The sequence below is a fragment of the Numenius arquata genome, chromosome 11, assembly GCF_964106895.1.
Source record: "Numenius arquata chromosome 11, bNumArq3.hap1.1, whole genome shotgun sequence".
Taxonomy (NCBI): Eukaryota; Metazoa; Chordata; class Aves; order Charadriiformes; family Scolopacidae; genus Numenius; species Numenius arquata.
Genome location: NC_133586.1, coordinates 36,876,122 through 36,900,466, shown reverse-complemented (window position 1 = coordinate 36,900,466; position 24,345 = coordinate 36,876,122). Strand labels below are relative to the sequence as shown.

Below are 24,345 nucleotides of genomic sequence, written 5' to 3'. Positions count from 1 at the left end.
CTGCTCGCCCCTTCCCTGACTCTGACGGGGAAGAACTCGGGATGCTGCATCCCCCGTGTTCGCTGCTCTCGCTCCCCACGAGGTGGCAGCAGGTTGAAGGGAAACCCGGGTTTCCCTAAAAAAGCCGCCCCGGGAACTTGCCGAACTGCAGGAACCCAGGTGGGTGGTGGGATGGGCTCTCCACCACCTTCTCCCTGACGTTGGGGTGCGTTAAGTGGTGGCCGTGCTCCTCCCTGTGTGTCCTCTGGATCCACTTGTGTCCCTAGGAGCAGGTAGAGGGGAGACTGGGGCAGCCGGACATCCCGAGTGGATCTGTGGGATGCGTGCGGGCTGTGACCGCGCTCAGGCCCAGGAGTTTGGATGCTCTTCAGACACGGCATCTGCTGCTCTGCGGTGCCAAGGTCAGGCCCCAGGTGCTGCGGCCCTCGTGGGTAGTTATGTGTTAGATCTCAGCAGAACATCACTTCCCACCTCAACAGGCTGAATGGAGATCCCCCATAAAAATGAATGTCCTGGCTAATGTGATGTAATCGCGTGGCTGAAGTCGAAGTTGCTGGGAAAGAGCCCTCACCTCCAGGCCAGGGGCTGACAACAGGAGGCGGTGGCAGGACCTGGCCAAAAATCTGTCATTGTGTGTTGGCTTAGGGGCATTCTCTGCAAAACTGATTTCTGGATCTTGCACCAGAACCTGCAAAGGAAACACCGAAGCAGGCAAAACGTCACCGGGTTTGTCACCGAGAGTACGCAGGCACAAATCTGAAGCCCTTGCTGGGAGCAGCCCTTAGCAGAGGGGACTGTCGCCGGGCCAAGCCGCAGGAGCGGTAGCGTGGCTCTCACAGGTAACTGCTGTGCCTGGGTTTCGGTATAAGTGTAGTAGGAGTCCTATAGCCGTCTGACGGGGATGATGACCTTGGCTGGGGGAGACACTGGCTGTAGAAGGAAAGCAGGAGTTGGTGCTGCTTGGTACCGGGTGTGCTAGAACACAGCTGGAAACAGCGACCGCTGGCAGATGCTGCCCAAGCTGTGAAACAGTGCTCCGTGGGTACCCGTATCTTGTCATATATTTACAGGCAGAGATCGTGTGTCATTTATGCACAACGATGCAGTAGAATAAATCCTATAAAGTAATATGCTTTGAGAGTATGGGTGCTGTGAGAGAGCTCTCTGTAAATGCACCAGCGTGGGCTTGAAGAAGGAAACCAGCCCCTTTCTGTCCTGCCCTTCTTGGGGGTATCAGCCTCAAGTGCAATAAGTTTTTCCCATCAAAGCGTGGCCAACGGAACAATCATACGACGTGTTGATCAGGAAAAAGGATGTGGGAGTCTGAGTGGAAGAGCTGATGCTGTCGTGCTAATGGCAGAGAGAAGCAGGAAGGATGGCAAACGGGATGCTGCGCCGCGCTCGGCGGAAAGAGCACGAAACGATGCTGTGGCTGCGGAGGCTGGAGGCAGCCGCCGTCTCTGCTGCGAGGACGGGAAAGGCTGGACCAGGAAGCAGAAAGTTACTGATCTCACGCTTCTCTGCTGGGAAGAAGGGCTCCTTTCTGATTCTTTGGGGGGAAAGCAAGTGTTAGGCAACATCCCAAAGCTGCCAAAATGGTGGAAGAGACAACTGGAGGGAGACTTATTTTTTAGTTGCTTGGTTGCTCCATCCAGGTCTTTGCTGACAGGCATTTCCACACCCAGGGATAAACAGGATCAAAACAACGCTCGAGGGAATATGTTTCTGCCTCTCCTGCTACTGCTGTGACACCTTGAGAACGTGGTGAGCAGTGGGAACATGCCTGTCCTTTTGTTTTTCGGAAGTTAAGGTTCTGGTGCAGATGCTGTAGCAGGTCATGCAATGGGAAGATGCTCCACCAGTAACTCTTCCAGTATCACTTGGAGCTGTCTTTGTGGGGAATCAGTGTTTTGGCAGGCTTGAAAAACTGTATGTGTGTGAGATGACAGTGCTTCCTGGCCTGTAGTTAGATCTCGGTCAGGGATTTGAGCTTCATGGCTAAAAACCACCTACCTAATTTGCCCAGGCCCAGTGAAAGCCAGGTGGGCAACAGGAGGTTTTCAGCGGAGTCGCCCATTTCTGCAGCCCAGCCCTGAGCTGCAGAAGTTGGTGTGTGAGACAAGTCATCAATTTGCCCTCTTGCAACTGCCATGAAATTGGAATTGTTTAAATCTGAGAGCAGGGAAATGTCTTTCACTTGTCCTCCTTTGGAGGCCTGTCTCGCAGGGAAGGGATCCCACGTGGAACGGGCTGTTAGGGACACGTGTGGAATATGAGACAATTGCTGATTATGGGTGAGGAAAGGGTTATTTGGTGAGAAGCACCAGCTATGTTCGCTTCTCAAGTGGCGTGTGTTTGCGGTGTTTTGTAAACCAGATGTTTAAAAACAAAACATCTGTAATTGTGCAGAATGTGCTCGTCCTGCGGGCACCCCCGAGCCGGTGTGTCACCCCGGCCTGAGCTCCCGGCCCCTTCTCCCACCGACACCGTGAGCGCCGGCGGGGGACGTTGCAAGGTTGAAGTGAAACTGGGCGGTGGAGTCAAGGGGCGCTGAAACAGATCGTTGATGTAATTTGCCCTAAAATCGGCCCAATGGTGTGAGCTGGTATCGACTCCAGTCTCTCCCAGCGCCTTTGGCACTGGGGGTGGTGCTTGTGTCGCAGTAACGTTTGCGTGTACGCAGCCCAGTTTACAAAACTGCTTTGCATCTGGGTTTGCCCACCCTCCTCACGTGCTGACAGCTTTATACCAGTCAGATAGTGGGCATTAATTAATTTATTTTAAAGCAGCGATGTGCTTGTCAGTCCTTGTTGGGTCAAAATGCTCTGAAGTCACCCGTTCCTCAGCTTGCTCTTTTAATTAAAAACATGGAACCCTTAAAAGACGATTGTACTGTCTCCAGCTATTCAAGACACGGCAAACGTTAGTGCAGCAGAGTGTGAATCGCTTGCCGAGAGCCATCCTCTACCCCGGCCTCACATCTATTACCAAGTGTAAACTAATGAATAAAGAGCTGGGCTTTGTCACAATATCCAGTGTAAGGGCTTTCAAAAAGTGCTGCGGGCTGACAGGGAAAGATTGCAAGAGGCTGCAGCCCCTGACCTCAACAAAGGCTTCAAAGGAAGCTCCTGAAAAGTTTTTTGCAGCACAAAAAAAAGAATTTCTGCTGGTAATGTAGCAGCCGGCGCAGTTTAATAGCTAAAACTACGTCAAGGCTTCTGCTGACTGGGTGGAAATGACATCTTTGTCTTGCATGTAAATGCTGTTCTGTGATGTCTTTTTTGCTCCATTAGAAACAAGGGCTTGGGAGTCACACGTTGAAGGTACCAGCTCACGCAAGCAGCTCCCCTGCAGCCACCGAGGGAAGGAGGAGCTGGGGAGCAAGAGCCAGGCAGGTGACAGTCCCTGCGTCCCTGTGAGGGGCTGGGATGGTGCGCCCCCAGTTCCCAGAGAGAGAGGGAAGATCCTGCCTCTCTCAAGGGAAAAGGTGGGAAATCGGCAACTGCTGGGGCACCCTCCTTTGCTGTGAGTCTGTCCCTGCAGTGGGAGCAACAAAAGAGTCTGGGGGCGCAGAGGGAGCCCCGGGGCTGTGCGGCGCAGGGAGGAGGGAGCAATGACACCCACAGAGCAATGACACCCACAGCGTTTGGGGGGGAACGAGGCTTTGGCCGTTGTCCCTCTCTCCACCCTTTGGCTGCCCGATGTGGGGGTCCGTGGCACACCAGGGCATTGGCTTTATGCGGCTTTGCCCTCAGCACCGTCGTTTCTCTCCTCCGGCTGCAGGTCCTAAAGCCAGAGCGACCCGTGCGCTGCCTGTACGCTGGCCCGTACCCCACTGGACGGTGTTCCCGAGGCCGGGAATGTCACCGCAGGGACATTGGCTGCTGGTGAGAGGGGAGACTGGGGGCAGCTCATCTGGCTAAAGCAGTTTGTCTCTAATTAAGTTGAAAACTGTCATCCTGTCTCGCCTCCTGCCTGCAGCCAGCCCAGGGCATGGAACAGGGGCCGCGGGCGGCTGACCCTCGCTGCCACCACTGCGCCGGCCAGCGGGCTGCACCCGGTGGCGCAGGCAGAGCAGGTGCATCCAGATCAGTGACACTTTTCCAACCCTTTTTTGTTTGCAGATACTTAAGGTTTCCCATGTGCTGCAAGCCCCAGCGTAGGGAGTAGAAGGTGACAATCAGCTGGTTTGGTTCTTTTCTACGGCCCAAAGACAACATCCACGGGACAAAGAGCAAGTGCCTGCTGTCACCCACGCTCTCTGCTCAGCCCCCCCAGCGCTGATATGGAGCTGGAGTCCAGGTGATGGGAAGGAAAGTGGTGTGGGGACAGTCGTACGTGAGAGACACACACAGAGACTGTCCCAGCACCAGGCAGGGAGATTTGTGCACATCAGGCTGGGCTGGAAAAGTGCCCCAAGGCCAGATTTAGGAAGCTCAAGGTGGAGGCAGATGCTTCCTCCTCTCTGTTTTACACCTTGGTGGGAGTTGGGAGGATGCAGTCCCCTGGCTGGAAAGATGAGGGACAAGGGGTGAACAGAGGCAAGGGCAGAGGGAGACATGAAAGAACAGAATATCCTGGCTTTTAGGAATTTAACCCTTAGTGTTCTCTCATCCTGGATTTTGTTTGCAAATCAAAAATGGGGAAAGATTTTGGTAACCTCGTAGTATCACCAACAGTTTGTTAAAAGACTAATTGCCAAGTAGCTTATGCATGTGGGACCATTAGTAATTCTGTAGCTATGCAAATTAAAACAGTGATGTATGATTTATAGCTTTAATAATGTTCTGAAGGCTCTTAAATTTTAATCACTTGCAACATCCTTTTTAATATTCAATTACTTTATTAACTAATTAGGTCACTTGCTGAAAAAGCACATAAGGCTGGTGCTATTTTAATATCAGCTGAACATCACAAAATACCTTTGAAATGGTGTAAATGGTTTATTTATTTTAAATAGATCATTAAGATGCTATAATTAATAAATCAATTGCAGAAAAAAAAAGACAAGAAATTGATAGATGCCAAACCACAACAGTAGTGGCTTCTCTGCTTACTTTATAAATGTTCACAAGGATGCTGAACTTGGAGAACGTGGCCGCTGAAGCACCTTCCTAGATAATTCGTATTCAGCTGAAGGGATAAGGTTCAAGATACGCTTGGTTCATTATAGATGCTTTTTGTATGAATTTAGCTTTCTGATTGATAAAAGCTCCACAAACGACCTTGAAAATTTAAAGTATTTAAAAGGACAGCCCTCCTTTACAGCTTGCTCTTTTGTCTGTCTCAAAAAAGATAAAACCGTAACATCTCAGTCCTGTTAATGCTGGGATGAAAGGCAGAGCTGGGGAGGGAGGGAAGGTGCGATGCAAATCTGTGACCCACCTGTGAGCAGAAGGGACGAGGGCTTCCTCCTGCCCCGAGCCTGGGCAGCAGCACTCACAGCCCAAGCAAGAACAGAACATCGTACCCCACAAAACCCCCGGAGGTGCTGGGCTGCAGCGCAGCGGTTCACACCCCCCCTTTACACCAACCCTTGGTGCAAAACCTGAAGTCTGAGAAGTTACATTTGTCACCAGTGAGGCTGCAGCTCTGGAACAGGCTTTCAATAATCTTCTGTTTTAAAACTTCATAATTAAGGGTAAGAAAAATACTATTCTAGGAATTAAGTCAATCTTTTGAGCAGATTTTGGCTTAAATTATATCAATGTGATGATACAGAGTGCAATAGTTTTCTCTCTTGAGAAGTTGCTAGAAAGGGTCTGCAGTAATTACAGAGCACTCATCTTCCCATTTTAACTTTTCCTGCTTCCATTTTCTCGTAACTAAAACCTGTAAATCAGGGGGCAAAGAGCTTAACGCTACGGTGATCTTCCTGCTAAACCAAGGCTGCCCTTTACAACTGAGTTGCAAAGAAAACAATCCCAAATCTTAATTTACTGTGAGGGTGGTGAAGCACCGGAACAGGTTGCCCAGGGAAGTTGTGGATTCCCCATCCCTGGAAGTGTTCAAGGCCAGGCTGGATGGGGCTTTGGGCAACCTGCTCTAGTGGAGGTGTCCCTGCCCATGGCAGGGGGGTTGGAACTCGATGATCTTTAAGGTCCCTTCCAACTCTAACCATTCTATGATTCTATGATTCCTGGGAACTCAAATGTATAGGGTCTGTCTGGCTCTAGAGCAGAGCCCAGGGAGGTACAGGATCACTGCTCCGGTTCCCCACAGCAATAAAAGCTGCCCCTTCTCGGTGCCAGGGGAGCCTGCAGCCCGGTAAATCAACAGCTGACAGGAACTTTGACCGTTGCTGTGGGTTAAGATGAAATCACAGTTTTTTCTCTTAGGAAAATTCCACCTCGTTAACATTTCTCCTCAAAATAATTATCGCCGCTTCAAGAGGCTGCTGTTCAGTGTGACGAGGCGTTGAAAGGAAGAACGTTCTGGACCAACCTGGGCTGGACGGGACAGCTGTGCAGAAGGGATGAGGAGCCTAAAATAACGGTAACTCCACTTCCTATTTTATGGGAGCTGCCACGGGAATCAAAGGTGCAGAGTCATATAGTGATACAAGATAGCACACGGTGCTGCAGGTTGGGACAACACACGATGCTACACACCTCGGAACAAGCGCAGCTACAACTCTTAAGGGGTCAGAGATATTTTTATAGTCAAATGAGGTCAGCGTCACTGTTTTTAAGGGTGTTTATTTCACCCTACAACAATCCCGTTGTACAACATGGCACACGGGGTGTTCTTGGTCTCCTTGCAGAGCCCCAGCTCTCAGTCAAAGAGGTGCATTTTTATCACATCCCTGTAACTTCTCCCCAGTCATTTATTCACGTGATCGATTCCCGTATCGCTCGAATCATTTCAGTAGGAAAAAACCACATCCTCCTCTGGCAAACCAAAAAAGCCAAGACTAGAAGTTGCAAATGAAGGGTCACCGGTGCTTCAAACGCAACCGGCACCGGGAGAAATAACGAGGCAAAAACACGCAGAACCCCCCCGGCAAAGCTCTGTGATCCCAGCTTTCTCCCCGCACCGCCTCCGCCACGGAGCCACCAGTACCGAGGAGCGTTAACCTCCCCGGCTGGATTCAATGTGACAGTGACACTTCACAGCACATTGCATCCAATCTCATTTGAAGCTGACAAAGATTGTTTCTGTTTTATATCTATTGGTTTATTAATGGCCTACAGCCTCTTAAGCAGATGCATATTCATTAGATAGCCAGCTGTTAGGAGGTTCCCAGATGTCGAAAGTAGCTCTGTCTTGGAATGCATTCTTCCTCCCCTCCCTTATCATGAAACAAAGTAATTGTAGCTCTATTAAAGAACCAGTTAATTACTGACCCGGTGCCTTATGGCATGATTTTAAAAAGAAAAATCTGCAAATTTGTGAGGAGTAAAGACATTTTTGAAAGCGGAGATGAGCTGAGCCTGCGCTGTGCTGTTCATCAACGCTGAACGTGCATCGACGCAGAGCTGCGTTACGCCCTGTAAAGCACCCCCAGGCTGCAGCCATCCAGGGAAACTCTTAAGCTCTGCAAAGGCACCTTTCTTCATTTCCCGCTTCCTGCAGAATTTCTCTCTTGCCTCTTTTCCTTCCTTATCTGAATTGTGGATGCAGAAGCACATAAAAAATGAAAATGAGCCACATCTTAATTTTTAAAGGTCATTTTGCACAGAGAAGCAAACTTCCACAGCACCCCAGCGAGATAAAACTGTGCCCAGACCATTGAACAAGCCGTACAGATTGACTTACAAATTCCACAGGCCATCATCCTCTTCGGTCTCACAACATTAACCCGGCTCACCTGGTTGTCTTTGCAACTTACTATTTTTTTTTCCTTTCTTCCTTCTTTCCTCAAAGCCCTAAAAGCAGCTCCCGAAATGCAGTATTAGCAGCCTGGCTACAACCACCACCATCCTCCCACCAATCCCCCAGGGAAGCCCTTCTCCCAATGAAATGGTTAAAAGGTTAAAGTCAGCCCTAAGTCCAAGTGGTTTGGGGAAAAAGGCTCACCCCGATTCTCTGTTTCTGGCTGTTGGCTCCATCCCCTCCCGCGGCCCCAGGCTCCGAGGACGGGGCAGGGCAGCCTTCCCTGGGAAGGAGCCGCACTTCCATTCCCAATGGAAGAGGAGGGCGACGACTGTTCCCGTGCTGCGGGCGTTGCTCCTGGCGGGAATAACTGGAAGGATACAAGTATTCAGTGTTTAGTTTCCAATTACCTCTTTCATACTTTTAGCTTTTGCCAGTCAAATCTGTCAGCAGGTACCCGGCGCTGCACAGTAAGCGGTTTGTCACTTTGCTGAGAGTTCTTGAGCACGAACCAAAACCAAAAAAGCTTCCTTTGCGATCAAATTGAATATTTCATTTAAAACAAGGAGTTTCAATGTGTGTGCAAGCCCAACGGGTTTGCCTGAAACAATTCTTGGAATAAAATTGAGGGGGGAGGATGGGGAGGGGAGAAAAAAACCTAAAAAATAAAATAAAAAAAAAATCCTTTGCCATTAGAAGCTTTAATCAGAACCAAGTGATGGCACTAAAAAAAATGTCATACGCTGTAAAAGTGTTTACGGCCACGCACGGAGGAACGTGGAGGCAATTTTGTAGAGCGACTCCTGGAGCAGAGGCCTCTGAGAATAAAAGTGTCTTTAGATATTTGTTATCCTGTTTGAGCCGGTATCACCTTGGGTGCGGGCGCCTGCCTGCATTATGTAAACACGCCATTGATAAATCCCCCCCCGGCCCCTCCCCGAAGCCCTGTCAGGCTGCTCCTCGCTGACAGATAGAGCCGAAACAGATGCTGCTATAAATACCCTTGTTTAGCCGTTTCGAATATAATTTCTTTTGTAGAACACGGTGGATGCACCAGTTATCACTGAACTCGCACCTGTGCTGGAATTTATTACTCCTTTGTCCACATCAAGATGCATTTTTTGAATGATTCCATAAATACACACAGAGGGATGCATTCATCCTCCTCTTCTCGAGACATCTGTTACAAAGGATTGCACTGATTTTACCTGAACTCTTCATAAGTTTAGAAACTACAGAATGCAGAGATGGGAAAAGTTTACTTCTTAAAACCAGACAGTTAATTCCTTCTATTTGCTCCCCGTAGGCTCTGAATTCCCAGGCTGCTTTACCAGCTGGGACTCGGCTCTGCAGGCAGCAGTACACGCCTCGGGCTGGGCTTTTGTACCTCACACGCTTTAACGCTACCATCATAATTTGAACACTTTATTTTTTATTTTTTTTTTAAGGCACATAGAATGCCTTGTGAATAGAATCATAGAATGGTTAGAGTTGGAAGGGACCTTAAAGATCATCTAGTTCCACCCCCCCGCCCTGGGCAGGGACACCTCCCACCAGAGCAGGTTGCTCAAAGCCCCATCCAGCCTGGCCTCGAACACTTCCAGGGATGGGGCATCCACAGCTTCCCTGGGCAACCTGTTCCAGCCTCACCACCCTCACAATAAAGAATTTCTCCCCAGTATCTAATCTAAATCTACCCTTCTTCAGTTCAAAATCATTACCCCATATCCCATCACTACATTCCCTGACAAAGAATCCCTCCCCATCTCTCCTGTAGCCCCCTTCAGATACTGGAAGGGGCTATAAGGTCTCCCCAGAGCTACCTCTCCTCCAGTCTGAACAATCCCAACTCTCTCAGCCTGTCATCACAGGAGAGGTGCTAAAGCCCGGGGCAAGAGCAAGGAAGTCAGACTTTTGCCAAGGGGCAGCGAGGGACAGCCCAGTACACACCAGTGGGACAGCACACCCTGTAGCAGGCAGAGGCTTCTGGGCAGATCCCAGTTACAGCTGGGCCCAGCTTTGAAAATAAAGCAAGGAGTTGTACTAACTGACAATAGTAGCATGATTTTAGGTTATTTTAAGCAGCAGCTGATAAATGGTAGATCTGTCATCATTCACACAGTAACTCCTTTGTATTTTCACCTAGAAAGATAAAGTCTATTTTTAATATACTATTTTGCTCCTACCTGAAATATCAGAGATGGAAGCATTTTGAGATGATACCTGTCTCAAACAAATTCAATACCGTTTTAAGTAAACACAACCCATCATTTATATTTATCTAAAGATGTAAACTATATTCTGGTAAGCACTGCGACCTGTCATCCGTGTCTCCTAACTGGGGGAGAGAATGGGATAAAGCTTCCATGCAACAGGCTCTCATCGCTGCAGGTGGAAGACGCACAGGGTTACACCTCCCCTCGGCCTGCGGGAATCTTTCTGGGCTGCCTTTTCTGATGTTTATTTTAGTTCAAAGCTCTGCCTGCAGGTGGATGAGCAGGAAATCTGCCAGGCTGAAAAAACTTCTCTTTAAGCTCTACACAACCTTCTTCCTGGTTAGGATACTGATCCATAAGATGAACGATGCCTGGCAGGGGCAGGGAGTCAGAAGCCTGTGTACCCTTGATGAAGATGTAACGGAGACAACCACAAAGATCCACTCACTCTAAACTGACCAAATGTTTTCCACCAGAGTTATTCTAACTCCTGACAAACGTCCTTCAGTATAACTAATCTCTTGATTAGAAGCTGAATCCCTGGTTCCCTCTGAAGAGATACGAGCAACCCGAACAAGGACAGGATCTTTCATCTCAAAGCTGACTATTTAACAAGCTAAATTTACCTTAAAAGAACAGCATTATGGATAGACTCCCCCTACTCCCCAGAAAACCACCTGGAGACCACGGAGCAGCTCCGGACCCTCTCGGCACGACTCAGACAGCAACATCGACTATAGGTTTAGTTTTCCTCACCATCCATCTGCCACCCTGGGAACTAGTTTTCTTCCCACCACAATTTTGCGTATATTGAACCAGTTTGAATCTTCCCATCTGTTAGAACTAGAGGTTTTGAAGATGATTTATTCCAAATAAGTTTAAAGGTTTCAGAACAGGAACCCGAGCGATCTCTCCTACTCAGCCGTTCAAGCCTGCCTTGATTACTTTGATGTAACAACACTTGAAAGCTCCTATTCTTTGAAACTAATTTAAACACATTGAATTGTTGAAAGATTAAAAACCGCAGTCAGCTAATTACACTCACTCTCATCTCTTATTCAGCAAATGAATCACTTTTCATTACCACTTAGCTGAAGTACATGAATTTCTGCCTAATTAGAAATGTTGTAGATGGAGCATTAGCAAGGCTGAAGCGGGTCAGGATATCTTGCCTGCTTCATTTTTAATTCCTAACAGTAGAGCCAGATAGGAAAGGCTTCAGATAAGAAGTCATTAAACAATTTTAAATTATTTATAAAAATTACTTTGCCCAAATTATAATTATTTTTTTTCCCAAATGCTCTCATAAACGTCAAATGGAATGAAAGGAAAAGCAGCCCAACATTGATTTTAATGAACATTTTAATGTTATGTATAACAGAACATTATGAATACAATGGAAACAAAGTTTTATCAATTTAATAATAAAAAAGAAATCCAACATAAGAAAAGGGAGGCAATAAATTTCATACCTATAGTATAGTGCTTATTCTTAACAATATTCCCAGCTTGTGAATATAACAATGTCTTTGTATTCCAGATTCTAGAATCATGATTCATGTGAACTTAAATGCAGAATTACAGAAGGAAAAACAAAAATCCCAAAAATCTTAATTCATTCTTTTGTTTTCAGTAAATCAGTAAAATCTTTGACTGCTACAGGTTTCCTTTATTAATATATATAATTTTTTTTTTCCTCCTCTATTGGATTCCACAGCTGCTAATGCCATATTTACACAAAAGAATCACCAAATGCCGTATAAAAGCTAAGATTCAATGCTGTTGGATTAGGTAGGGTTATCGATTTATATAACTTAAGTGTAATTAACTTTGTTACTTTTTTTTTTTTGTAATGATGCAAAAAATAAGTATTTTTGCCTTTTGACTGCTGCCGATGCCCTAAATCAGTGGCTCCGTAGGGATATTGGTGGTACAAAGGATGCCGAGCGCCACTGTAAAAGAACTGCAACAAAGTGCATTTTCTGGAGTTTTCTGAAAGGAAACCTTCCAGCAGTCTCGGATAAAGCTTCTCCCAGACCTGCACTGGGTATCCGTTACAACAACGGAAGCACGGTAAGATCCCAAAAAAAAATCTGTTGCTCACCAAATTGCTGAGAGAGGATTCTTACAGTAAAAATTTGGGTAATAGAGCAGTGTGGCTGGAATATTAGCAAAAGTATATATACATTCCAGGTCCCTTTGAATTAGCCATAATCACATATGTAAGCCATTTTTGGACAAAAATAGATATTCTTATAAAAAACTGATCATCGTACTTGTGTGACTTCAATTGTGGACTCGGTGGTAGTAAAAGGAATGATCCAACTATGACAAAGCGATCAGGGAGGGGGGGGGGGGGGGGGGAAAGAAAGTCAAGCTCTTCAAGAAAGAAAAGCAAAGTATAAAATTAGATTCAAACATTTTCACCCAACCCCCAATTCCAGTCTTCCATCAAGTCTGAAAGTTAAAATTGGTTCTTCTACATAGGAAAGGGTTTTTGATGGTCTCAATACAAATTATTTTGCAAAATCATCTAACACATTCCTCAGAAGAACCTTTCACCTCTCCAGAATTTGAACACTAGTTATTTCAACACTTAGAAAATAGCTTTTGGTTCTTTATGTAGACACTTTAACTGATAAAGAAAAAAAAAAAAAAAGGTATTGATCAGTGTTTTCCATCCCTTGCCCAGCTATATTTGTGCAGCTAAAAATCCTTCATTCAGTCTGCCCATTTATTTGATTTCATTTCATTTATTTATTTTACAATCTTTATTTGCTAAAATTGGCAAAGTTTGCAAAGGCATCTTGCTTGGGTTGTACAGTCCCAGGAGTCAGAGAGGTCATAGCGATATTGGGTACCCCCATTCCTATTGTGCCCGTCAGACCCATTCCCGTAGCCGGCACTCCCATGTTCATGTTCATTCCCATCATTCCCTGGTTCATCATCGGCGTGGGTCCCATGGAGGCCATTCCCATCGTACCTGACATCACACCGGGCATCCCCATCCCCACAGAAATGGGCCCTCCCATCAATGGGCTTGTCGGGGGTCGGACAGGCATCATGTTCGGCTGAGGATTGAGGTTCACGGCTGCGAAGTTTTGAGTCATGACATTCATAGGTTGTTGCATATCTGCGAAAAACGAGAGCGAGGATGCAAACATCGTTAATCAGAATCTGATACTGAAGGTGCTCAGGTATTTTAAGAAGCTTATGTGGTAACTGCCGTGAACAAAGATATGCTGGCCAAAAAAATTAGCCATTTTGCTCATTTCCCTGTTTTCTGAGTACTCAGAAAACTTTTATAATAAATAGCATTTTATAACAATACACGCTGCTACCCATGTTCTAGAGAAGTTGTAAAGATTAGGAAGCCAGAAATCAAGATACAGCAATAATATCTTTGCACAGCAACGGTGCAAACTCTACAGTAAAACCATGCACAAACAGCATGTCAGTCTCCCTTTAGACAATACCACTTGCGTCAGAACCATCACAATTGTTTAAGCAGCAATTATGACTAAACGTAGAAAACCAGTAATTGAGAGAATACTCCATCTCAGGGACAACCTATAAACACACACAGGGCTCAGGCACGCAGAACAGTGCAATAATCACTTACTTTGTTGCTGCATCATGGAATTAAGTGATGGCTGCTGGGGTTTGGAAGGCTGCATCCCAGGTACTAAATTGTCCAAACTGATATTTACACTGGGATCTGACCAAGTTGAGGGTAGAGTTTTGCTTGCGTTCTTCTGGACCATCTCTGTGGTTGCATTATAAAGAGGGTTAGGCTTCGGCATCATGGCGTTCACACCTTGCAGAGGCTAAAAAAGAAACGCTTGTTGGGATCCACGTGAAAATTTACCAATAGGAAACAGGACTAAGCAACAAGTGTTAATTTTTCCCACAGAAGACAATAAAAACCCAATGAGATTTTTAGCCATGAACTTCAGCTCCTCCCAAGCAGTGTTGTTGCCTTACGCTGTTACGCCATTACAATGGGCTAAAAGGGCATTTTGTGAACTTGCGTCAAGCTCCCATGTCAATGTGTGGAGTGAGAGTGATGATCTGCAGTCAAGTTCTGAGCTCCAACATACTGATTTTTTCCTCCTAACACCAAGCTGACCTGTTATGGTATCAGAAGACACACTCCCCTGAAGCAAGCACTTCCATGTTTTGGAGAACAGACCAGTCCTCAACTCCATATGTTCTAGGCTTCCAGCCTCAAGCAATCTGTGGAGGATGGCTTTAAGATTTAAAATATCATCAACCTCATCTTCCCCAACAAAGCAGCAGTACTTCAGAGAACAGTGAAGACCATCCAGAGAAGACTAGCTTATAAATGGAGGCTTTTCAACAACTCTTGACACCTTTCCTTTTTAGGAGGTTACTCACACATTTTTGGACAAAAAACTTTCTTACAAAATGCTGATCACAACATCAGAGTGACTAGGTATGGATTCCAGGAATGGAATGGATTCATTTTCAATGTTGTGATTAAGGAAAAGGCAAAAGATTAATTGAGGAAGGCCATTAGCAAACTGTACAAGTAGCAGCGTTACCTGTGACCTTGACATGGGTAAGTTGATGCCCACAGAATTGGAGTTCATCATAGAGAAATTCATACTTAGTGATGAGGTCATGGTTGTCTGAGAGGGGCCCATCAAATCAAAAAGATCAGTAGAATTTGAAGCAGCTGGAGGCTGGCCAGAAGCTGGCTGTGAGCTATTGAAAAGCTCTAGAGCTGGCTGCTGGGCCGTGCTGCTGAAGAGCTCTCCAGATGAAGCACTGGGACAAGGAGAAGCTTGGTTGAAGGCACTCCAGTCACCAAAGTCTCCATTTCCACTTGTTGCTGTACCTGAAGGAAAGGCAACAGTGCAGGAGGAAGACAGAGAAGAGAAAGGCAGAAGAGTTAGAGAAAGGCACTGAGCAAATGCCATAATCCATGAACTGAAACAAATGAGAGCTGATCTGTGTCCGTCCAGATTAACATCTGCAGGTAGAACCTCCATCTGGACATCATTCCCTCTCATGAATATTCCAACAATTTTAACAAGGTAGCAAAGGAAATATGAAACACCCATGCACAGAAAGTAGAAGGATGTTTGATGACATGTCACCTGTGGATGCAAGACAACTAGGGACAGGTTTTCTTTAGCTGAAATAGGACTGAAAGATAACTTAGGGGTAGAGTGGGGGCTCTAGTCAAAACAGCACCTAGAACTTTGATAATATTTATCAACTTTTTATCTTGGAATTTGCTGAGAGAACAGTTGTCAGGAATGAGCCACTTGATAGAGCAAATTCCATCATGATAAACCAAAGACAACTACTTCAAAATTTGGTTATATACAATTAGTAGCTCTTTGTATAAGACAAAGCTGAGGGGAATTAAAAACCAGAACTTTGAAAGCAGGTTACCAGGGAATTCTTATTTGAGGTGATAAGGAATAATTTCTTCCTTTCCCATGAAGCGTTCATGTAAAACACATTAAGTTTTCTACATTTGATTCCTGAACTAAATGCCTTGGCTTGAAGCAGAAATTCAGTCCCGGATCTAGCAATTCTCTCAGCAGCAGCTTTGCTGAACTCTTAGTTCCTCACTTGTACTTTGTTCCATTTCACTATACCAGGGGTTTTGTAGACAAGCATTTAAATCAAAGCACAGCAACGCACAGCTCTCTGTATCTTACTGTGAAGAGCCCAACAGTAGACAACTGTTTGTAGACAACTGCTGGGGTACCTATTTCAGGATCACAGATGTCCAGAGACACAAACCAGTGAACTGAGAATGTCATAACCTTTGAGTCAAACGGGAGGAGATGTTATCTCTCTGAAAGACACATGTTTTTCTATTAACAAGAAAAGGGTTACTTCACAGGAGCGATAGGGGAAGAAAAGCTTACAAAAACATCTACAGGAGATGCTAAAAATAAAGCAACGCCGCTTAAGCAGCTCTCACTGCTACACAGTGAATCGCGTTCCAAGGCTGGGCCACCGTACAGGTCAGCTTTTTGATTATGTCACCGATTTACTTTTGGTACTTCAGCTAAGTCACAAGCAATGCCATTGCCGTATGAAGTGAACTTTGAATTCTAATGAACAGTTAAATCATACCTTGAATTTCTTTAGATGAACAGAATCTCAGACATGGAAAGCTGGGACAGGCGAATCTAGTACCAGTTTCCACTTCCAACCCATCCAACAGCCAGTTCTGTAACCACCACCCACAGCAGTTTTCTACAACTGCGTTCTACCCACTCAAAAGGAAAATGCAGTAGTCTTTTACACTCCATGTAAATATTTATCAACACTCACCTTCCACCTTTAGCCATCTTTATCTTTACTAATACATCAGAATTTAAAGAATAGTAGAAGAGTAAATCTGTTCACAAAATCCAAGTATTGCCAACAACTTCGGTGCATGAAGTGCACTAATATTCATTAGCTCAGGGCCTTACTAGAACATTTGCTTTGATCTCCCTCACGAACAGGGGCTATATTAGAATGTTTCAATTAGTATTACATATTAAAAATTAAAACCTACTTTAAATATTCCTGATAGATAAGTAAATGCTGAGTGTGCTCCTTCTATGTTCAGACCTGTGCACTGAGCACCAATAATGGAAGTGGGGGTAAAAGGGATAAGGTTTTGCCCCTTCAGTAGGACTTCAAAGATGATTAATCAAGAAGGAAAAGATTTCTAGAGGGGCTTACGCTGTTCAGGAATGATTAATCATTTCACAGGACTCCTTGTCCCTTGCATAATGGTGATTGGAATAGATTAATCATGTTAATGCAGATAAAGGATCGTATCAATTTAGACTGTATTAACACAGAAATTATTTGCATAGTAGGCGGCTTTGTGTTTGCAAAACAACTTGGTTTTGACTAAGAAAGCCTGTAAAAAAAAAAAATTAGAGCAGTTCTTTCCTGCCAAGCAAATTAAAGGTGTATTAACTAATCCATGCCCAGTACAGCTTTCCTACCACAGCAAAATAAAGAAAGAGGTACAAGCACGCTGACTGAAAGCTGGCTCGCAGGTAAATTTGCTGATCAACCTCTTTGCTATTCTTTTCTCATTTTGGACTTAATCCTACATCCTGGCTGAGAACCCCGAGTAACAAATACCACTGCTGCCCAAATTAACTGCACAAGCGACGGCCAGGCAGCTCCCTCCGCGCCGTGCTTGTTTGCAGCACTGTCCTGGCTGGGTGGCACCACAGGCTCCCAGAAATGCTCCACCAGAAGGAAGCTGATTGCTTTAGGTGGCTTCCCAGCAATTTTTTAATTTTTTATTTTTCTTCAGTCCCATTTTAAGGGAAAATTTTTTCAGATGGTGGCCACGTCTACGGAATAGCTTGTGTTTGCCTTCAAAAAGACTGCACGTGCACTGAGCCAGCCATACGGACACACGCCACCTCTGAGCAGCAGCCACGCGACCAGGCAAGGGCAAACCCGAGGGCTGGCCCAACACGCGACGCTAAAGTCTTCCTCTTGTGACCGGCAGGGACTTGTTCATGCCTGACTTAAGTAAGATCTAGGTATCTTTTATTTAATAGGCTTCTCCTAAAAGGGAAAGAGACTGTAACAAATTGTTATTTAGCCAAGCTAAAATAAAGCGTTGGTCAGCTTCAACCCACAAATGCATATATGCAACTTCAAAACCCATCGGTGAGGCTGCACTGTGTACAGAAGGCAAAGCTTGACTAAACTCCCCTCCAACATACCAGACCTTCCAGTAGTAACCCAGACATCACTGGAAGCTTTGGAAATAGTTTGTCTCAGGCCCCCCTCATCACACGATCTGATGAGGCCAACATATTTGCGTGTCTCTAAACAATTACAGATTTTATTTAAATCTTAGGAGACAGGTGGGAGCTGAGGACATCTTTAGGGACTCATTTTTCTAGCACACGTGGGCTGCTATGTTCCATTGAACACGATCCCATCTTTTGGTTTTGTTCAACTTATTTAATTTATTGTCCTGCCCATAACATTAAAGTTTCTAAGACTGATCTGGACCCTCTGCACGTGTCTACAAACAGCAGCATAAAACCCTTCTAACAACTTTTCAGTTCACAGCATTATCACAAGCAGGCAAACCTGACTGTCAAAGCACTTCATGCAAGTCTTTTTATCCCACCACAGCAGCTAACTTTTTTTTAATAATTAATACCTATATCTGAAAAACTCGCATTGAAATATTAGAAAAATGACTGGGTTTTATTGCAAATAGGCTAGCTGAATAACCTTACTTAAAACACTGGGAAGACTATGATGATGAATCATGTGAACGGTCCTATCACTACAGCCAATTTGCCAGTCACGTTTGAAACACAAATACTGTCATTTTGAAGCGTACATCACTGTAAAACTCCAACTAATAGAGCTCCTTGCCCACAACTGCGAAAGTGGGATGCACCAGGCTCTTTTTAATTGCTTAGTGAGCACTCTTCAGCCAGCATTTAGACCCACACTCGTTTACTTCAGGTTTTACTTTTCCACTCCAGAGGTCACACCTTTTTTCAGTGGATTCCAAAATTAGACTCGGTGCTGTGTTTTACGTCTTATTACATGCTTATATTATTAGATAAACAGGGATATATTTGTGACTCCTACTAACATTTTTCCTGACATAACAGTTCACAAGAAGTTTTGGGTCCAACGAGACGTGTGCTGTGCCAGACAGTTGGCATCTTCCTTACTCAATAGAGCACTTGTGGTCCAGATACATAACCACAGTTTTCCCTGGAAAGGGAAGTGACTTTCAATAATGCCATGTGGCACCTCTTCCCCTCTTTCTGCCCTCAACCAGCATTTCAACCTGTAAATTAATCCTACCTTGCGATGATGGGAAACTTGCTGAAGCAGCAGCTGAATTAAAATCAGCAAATCCTCCAAATGGGTCACTGGATGCACCTAGAAACAGAAGGAAGCCAAATGCTGTTACCGGACTGTGCAAAGATCCACTGCAACCACCGTGCGTGGGATTTATGAAGAAAAGCTGTTCTGTACTTGGCGAGATGGATTTATTGATTCTGCTCCCTAAGTCAGCACTGTTTTTCCTGTTCATCACCATACTATATTTATACAAGCCTGAGCAACAAACTGGGTTATTTTCAACTGCCTTGCAGAAGCAAGGTTTTGCTATCTCTAAAAATAAATTTGGGGAGATTAAAAAGGTTAACAAGTTTTTAACTAGTGAGGGATGCTACTAATTTGGCAGTTTGTAAAATTAAAACTTTCAAAGCATAATATATGAACCCCAAACATTCTTACTGTATAAAAGTTAATTTATTATGCTTACTGTGAAAAACTACGTCGCCTTTTATTTAGTTTTTGTGTTACTTAAAGCATGAATGATTCTGCAGTGATCTTGAATTGGGATTTCAAGGACAGAGCTTGCATTTGTGTTCATTTTTTTATAAGTTTGTTTCCCTTCTACAGCAGGAACATCAAGTTTTCTGACCAGACATTTGTATACAGCATATAAATTATTAACCACTCAATACAGCAGAGTAACAATTTTTCACTAAAAAAATACAGCCAAGATATAAAAACAGGAGAAAGATTTAAGAACTATATTGGAAAGCTGCCTTTTTTAAAGTTAAATAAATAATAAAACGCTTTACAAAAAAAAAATAAAATCACCCAATTATCCTCACTAGTGCTTTTAAGTAGGTATTCCACTGACCTGAGAAAACTAAGAAGTTGACCTTATTTGTTTGTCCTCAAAGATTTCACCTCCAAGCAGTCCCACCCTTAGAAGAAGTTGCAGCAGTTCAATTATTTTGCTTTTAGTGTTATGCGTACATTATATAGGTTACATCACAGCTGCTTAGCCTGCAGTGCTCAGAAACCAGCCAGGTGGGACTGGAACATCTGTGCTGCACTCAAACACCACCAGGGACAGCTTCCAACATCTGGTGCCATTTCTGAATTGTCTTATCGCTGCAAGACATTCTGCCCCATCTGCTACTCTCAACTGGGTTAATTAAACTAGAACCATCTCCTTTTTAATAAATGGCTAGTAGTAATAAAAGGAACCATTCACTTTCTAATACATGTGTACTTGTATTTCTTTTTAGTGTTATTTTACTGTAGACATTGCCAGGAAGGCGACTGTTCTTCCAAGGGGAAATATCTTTTCTCGCTGAGCATGTAGCGTATGATATAAAACATGAGAAGGGAATGCAGGGATGGTCTCTTTGAATTTTCAGAAATATAGCACTACTGAAATCCTTTTACTACCTTTTCAGGAGGGAGAAGAAGATTTCACACAAAGATAAGAAATTTCTTCAACACAAATTCTGGAGTGATCTAATAAGCATCTTAACATATGTTTATATACAAGTTTTATACTGACTGCAACCTGAGAATGAAAAAGGGTAAGATGAGCCAGTGAAATATCAAGCTAAAAAAACTGTTCTGATCATGTTTACTCTCCCTACTGCAAAGAACATTTTCAAATCATTTTTTTTTCAATCGCAAGTATCCTTATGGAGTTCAGAACAGACTAATGGTTTGAGAGTTTATATACAGAATGAGCAATACAGAAGACATACCCTTGACCACATCCTCAAAAAAAAAAAACCAAACCCACAAACCAATGCTCTCATGCTATGTCTATTATCCCTGGACCATTTGACAAAGTATCTAGGGATTAATTTATTTTAAAAACAGAACTAGGTTCAAACCCAAAATAACACCTCAACATTGTCTGTCAAGTCAACTTTTCCTCTACCTCTATTGCCTGTTTTCAAATGAGATGGGAGTTACAGAGAGAGGTGGCAGAGCTTAAGCTGAATGCAGTAACTCTCTAAAGAAAGGTATCACCAGCTAAGATTAAAGAACCTCATCTCCAGTAACACCAAAAAAATTACTTCCAGCAGGTTTAATCACAGATTCTACATCTTCTCAAACAGATTGCTCCTTTACGGCAACTAACCCCCCCCCCCCCCCCCCCCCCGCCCCCATACAAACTGTTTTGCTTTAGTGTAACCCCTCAAGTCTCACCAACCATCTTCTACATCTCCACACCTGAAAATACATAGACAAGTAAATTCCAAGTTCCCTGAATTTGCACAACTTCCCTGCCAGTTCCTTCACAGGAGAGATCAAAGGCTGCATTTGACCCTTTCCCTGTGTCTTGCCTGACACTGGGAATGTTCCCACACCCTGTGCTGCAAGGAACAGTGGTCATAACAAGTGATCCGCACGTGAAGGACAGTGCTAATCTTCTCAACATGAACCGTCCTCAAAGATTCCCATGCGAGATCTGTCACTACAAATGAACCCTTTCCATCTGCCTTCCCAGGTCAGCAAAGAGGTTATTTAGCAGGACCAGCTGGTAATGCCTCTTCTCAACACCGCTTCTAAATGCTGCTTTGGAAAAAAGAAGAGAAAAGGCAAAACGAAGAAAGGTTCACTGAAGCACAGAACCAAACTGATGAAAGATTCAAACACACTATAATATGGACACCATAGTTCTGTTTGAAATATGGGAAGCCTCACTTTGAAGTGGAAACATCTATTTTCAATGCAATTTTGGTTTTATACATTAAAATAGAAACATAGATATGTATATAAACAAAACCAAAAGAGGATCTAGTATCTTTTCCCACAAGAACTGGACAGAAGTTTCAGAATTGATTTGGGATCTTAAGATTCCGCAGAACTGTGGTAACTCCAATGAACAACCTTCGTATATGAAGTTAATAAAATAGAAAATAAGGCAAAATAAATTCATTCTTAAATTTGGGGGCATTTGTGCCTAAAAAAAGAAATTTTTTTCTTAACCATTAGGAATTAACACATTTCAGAACAGGCACATAAACTTTATCTACTTTCCCAAAAATAAAAGTGAACAAAGTTTTAAAGATCTACCAAAAATAAGAAAGGATTGAGACAGATCTCTGATACTAAATTACCAATGACAGTTTCCCTCCCCTCCAGCAGAGTTTTGACGTAGTTTATATTCTATTGAATACTTACAGAGGTAGCATTTTGGTAGCCTAGTGATGGAAGGAATTGTGTTGCACAGAGTCCTCAAAATACTGGCTTTGCTCATACTTTACAAGAGAAACACCTAGTGGGACATATTATAGGGGTTCCCACCCCAATACACCCAGTAGTGGCACAACTTCAGATAGAAATGAGTAAGAATAGTCTTCACATACACACGAAGGCGGCCACTTTGCCCCATGTGGAGCTCCAGCCACTCTGGGATGCCATTTTTGGTACAGTCTCTGTTATTTTTACATTGTCTTTAAAACAAAGACTGGAGCCGATTATCTGTTGTCCCCCAAAATACACACGCACACACTTCTACAACGTGAATATGGTCCCATATATAGTAAATTTCTTCTTTGTACTGGAGAGAAGTTACATGAAAGGTTTCTGTCTATGAAAAGGCACATGCTCGTATTTTATTTGCTATTCAAAGCGATCTTTAAAGAAAAATTCTGCCCACACTTAACTCCCTCCCAACTGTGCCATTAGACCCCAAGTACATGGCAGTCCTTTCTCTATTCTGTGCTTGTCACAATCAAAACTCGATATTAAGAATCTGTAAGAACAATAACAGGTCTTTAAAGTTTTAGGTTGTGAAAAGCAAACCACCAAACGCCTGTACTCCTCTGTCAATCCTGTATGCAATACACCGAAACTTAACACACTCCTAGAAACAAACTACATTTTGAAGAGTGTAGGGGTAAGTTCATGTTAAGGTTAATGGACTTAAAATTCAACTGCATATTTAGAGAGTGAAGGGACATGTTTTACAATGAGTAATTTTACTTAAAAGTAATTTCTTTTTAGTATTAGGGTTGGGATCAAGCAAGTGCCAAGACAAAATAAGATAAAGAAACAAGTTTGCCATGGACTTCAAATGAAAGCTATATGAAGATCATCCACCTCCAGCTGCCTGGCCTCAGAACTGCACTATGCGAAATGCTTGAATGTGAATGGATTGCACTTGCTTTTAAAGTTAATTATAAATAACTGCATTACAAACACAGTTACCGACAGACTGATCTGGCAGTTAATCTTTGTGCTGCTAACATTTATTAGTCCCAGGCAATAGCACATACAGTACCTTGCTAAAAGGGTTCTAGGCAGCTCTAGATTTTTTTGAGTATTCATTTCTCAGTTTACCTACTACTCTATCTATATAAGAACAAACAGTTTTATCCTCAGAAATCGTTCAAAATATGCCTTAAGAGAATAAAAGCAAAAGGTGCCTACCTGTTGAGCTCGGCTGGCTTGCTCCATCAAACAACAGATCAACCAGGTCATTGGACGACTTGCTGCCAGAGGGTGCAGAACCCTGGAGAAGAAACCACACAACAGATCTCATCTCGTGATGTCATCACCTGTCTTAAGTGACATTGAGAAGTGTTCTGGGGTTTTTGGGTGCTTTATTTTGGAGAGATGGCAGATTTGTCTTTGAAGCCAACAATCACTATAACCTGGCTAAATTTCAAATCAAACAGTGAACAACCAGTGGCTCAGGGTTTTTTCTGATAACTGATAATTTCATAACTTGTCAGTAAGTGTGCAGGTTCGGAGAATCCCTCACACTTGACGCCAAGATGTTATCTTTGCTTTCCTGAAGAGAATAAACATAGCATTGACTACATTAAAAAAAAAAAAAAATCTCAATTTTGAAGCAATCACACAAAAAGGCACTCCGTAATTAAACCATTCCATTGCCTTTGAAAGCCCCAGTTAAACATTTTTGATAAAATAGTTCCCTTGAAGGCTGCATAACAAAAATTCTACCCTAAACTAGATACTGTCTGAGAGGTTAGAAGAAAACTGTTTCTAAAGTCACATTTCACTGTGCTCCGCTCTCTCACCTTCGCTGTTGGCTGTGCAGCGTGAGCAGCAGCATTTTGTTCTGGACTTGCTTTATCCCCTGTATAATGCGCTGCTGCTCCCAAGTCAATGGTTTTTGAAGGATTTGCTGAGCGTTTGTGTCTGGTGGTGGTAGTTTCTGTAGCTTGTGTAATATGAATGTGTTTCGTTGTCACAGTCTCCTCTTCATCTTTAAATTCAGCTTTGGGAGATTTACCTCTTCTTGATTTCTCCTCGTCACTGTCACTAGAAAAACAAAAGCAATGCAATACCATTTGTGATGGACTTCAGTGGACAGTTGGCTTAAGCCGCCAGAGTTTTGGTTACTGTAGTTCCTTGTAGTGATGGTTCATAATAAAAATACTGCTTCTTCCTACATTTGAGGACGGAAATGCTTTACCCTTATATAATGCATCTACATAACACAGCACTGCACCTACTGTACAAAAGT

At 43.7% G+C, this 24,345-nt stretch overlaps 1 protein-coding gene across 2 annotated transcripts in view; it reads right to left on the bottom strand.

The window, feature by feature from the left end:
- Positions 1 to 7,842: 7,842 nt before the first annotated feature.
- CLINT1 (clathrin interactor 1) overlaps positions 7,843 to 24,345 on the bottom strand; it is a 56,530-nt gene continuing 40,027 nt past the window's right edge. The window contains exons 7-13 of one of the 2 annotated variants that reach the window (XM_074155516.1): positions 23,897 to 24,140; positions 23,283 to 23,364; positions 18,879 to 18,956; positions 14,597 to 14,892; positions 13,654 to 13,858; positions 13,015 to 13,164; positions 7,843 to 8,185 (exon numbers count right to left, since the gene is read on the bottom strand). In XM_074155516.1, the coding sequence (XP_074011617.1) occupies positions 8,016 to 8,185; positions 13,015 to 13,164; positions 13,654 to 13,858; positions 14,597 to 14,892; positions 18,879 to 18,956; positions 23,283 to 23,364; positions 23,897 to 24,140 (1,225 nt within the window). In that variant the 3' untranslated portion in view covers positions 7,843 to 8,015. Of the gene's footprint in view, positions 8,186 to 11,377; positions 13,165 to 13,653; positions 13,859 to 14,596; positions 14,893 to 18,878; positions 18,957 to 23,282; positions 23,365 to 23,896; positions 24,141 to 24,345 lie in introns of those variants that run through there. The other variant, XM_074155515.1, reaches the window with a different exon arrangement.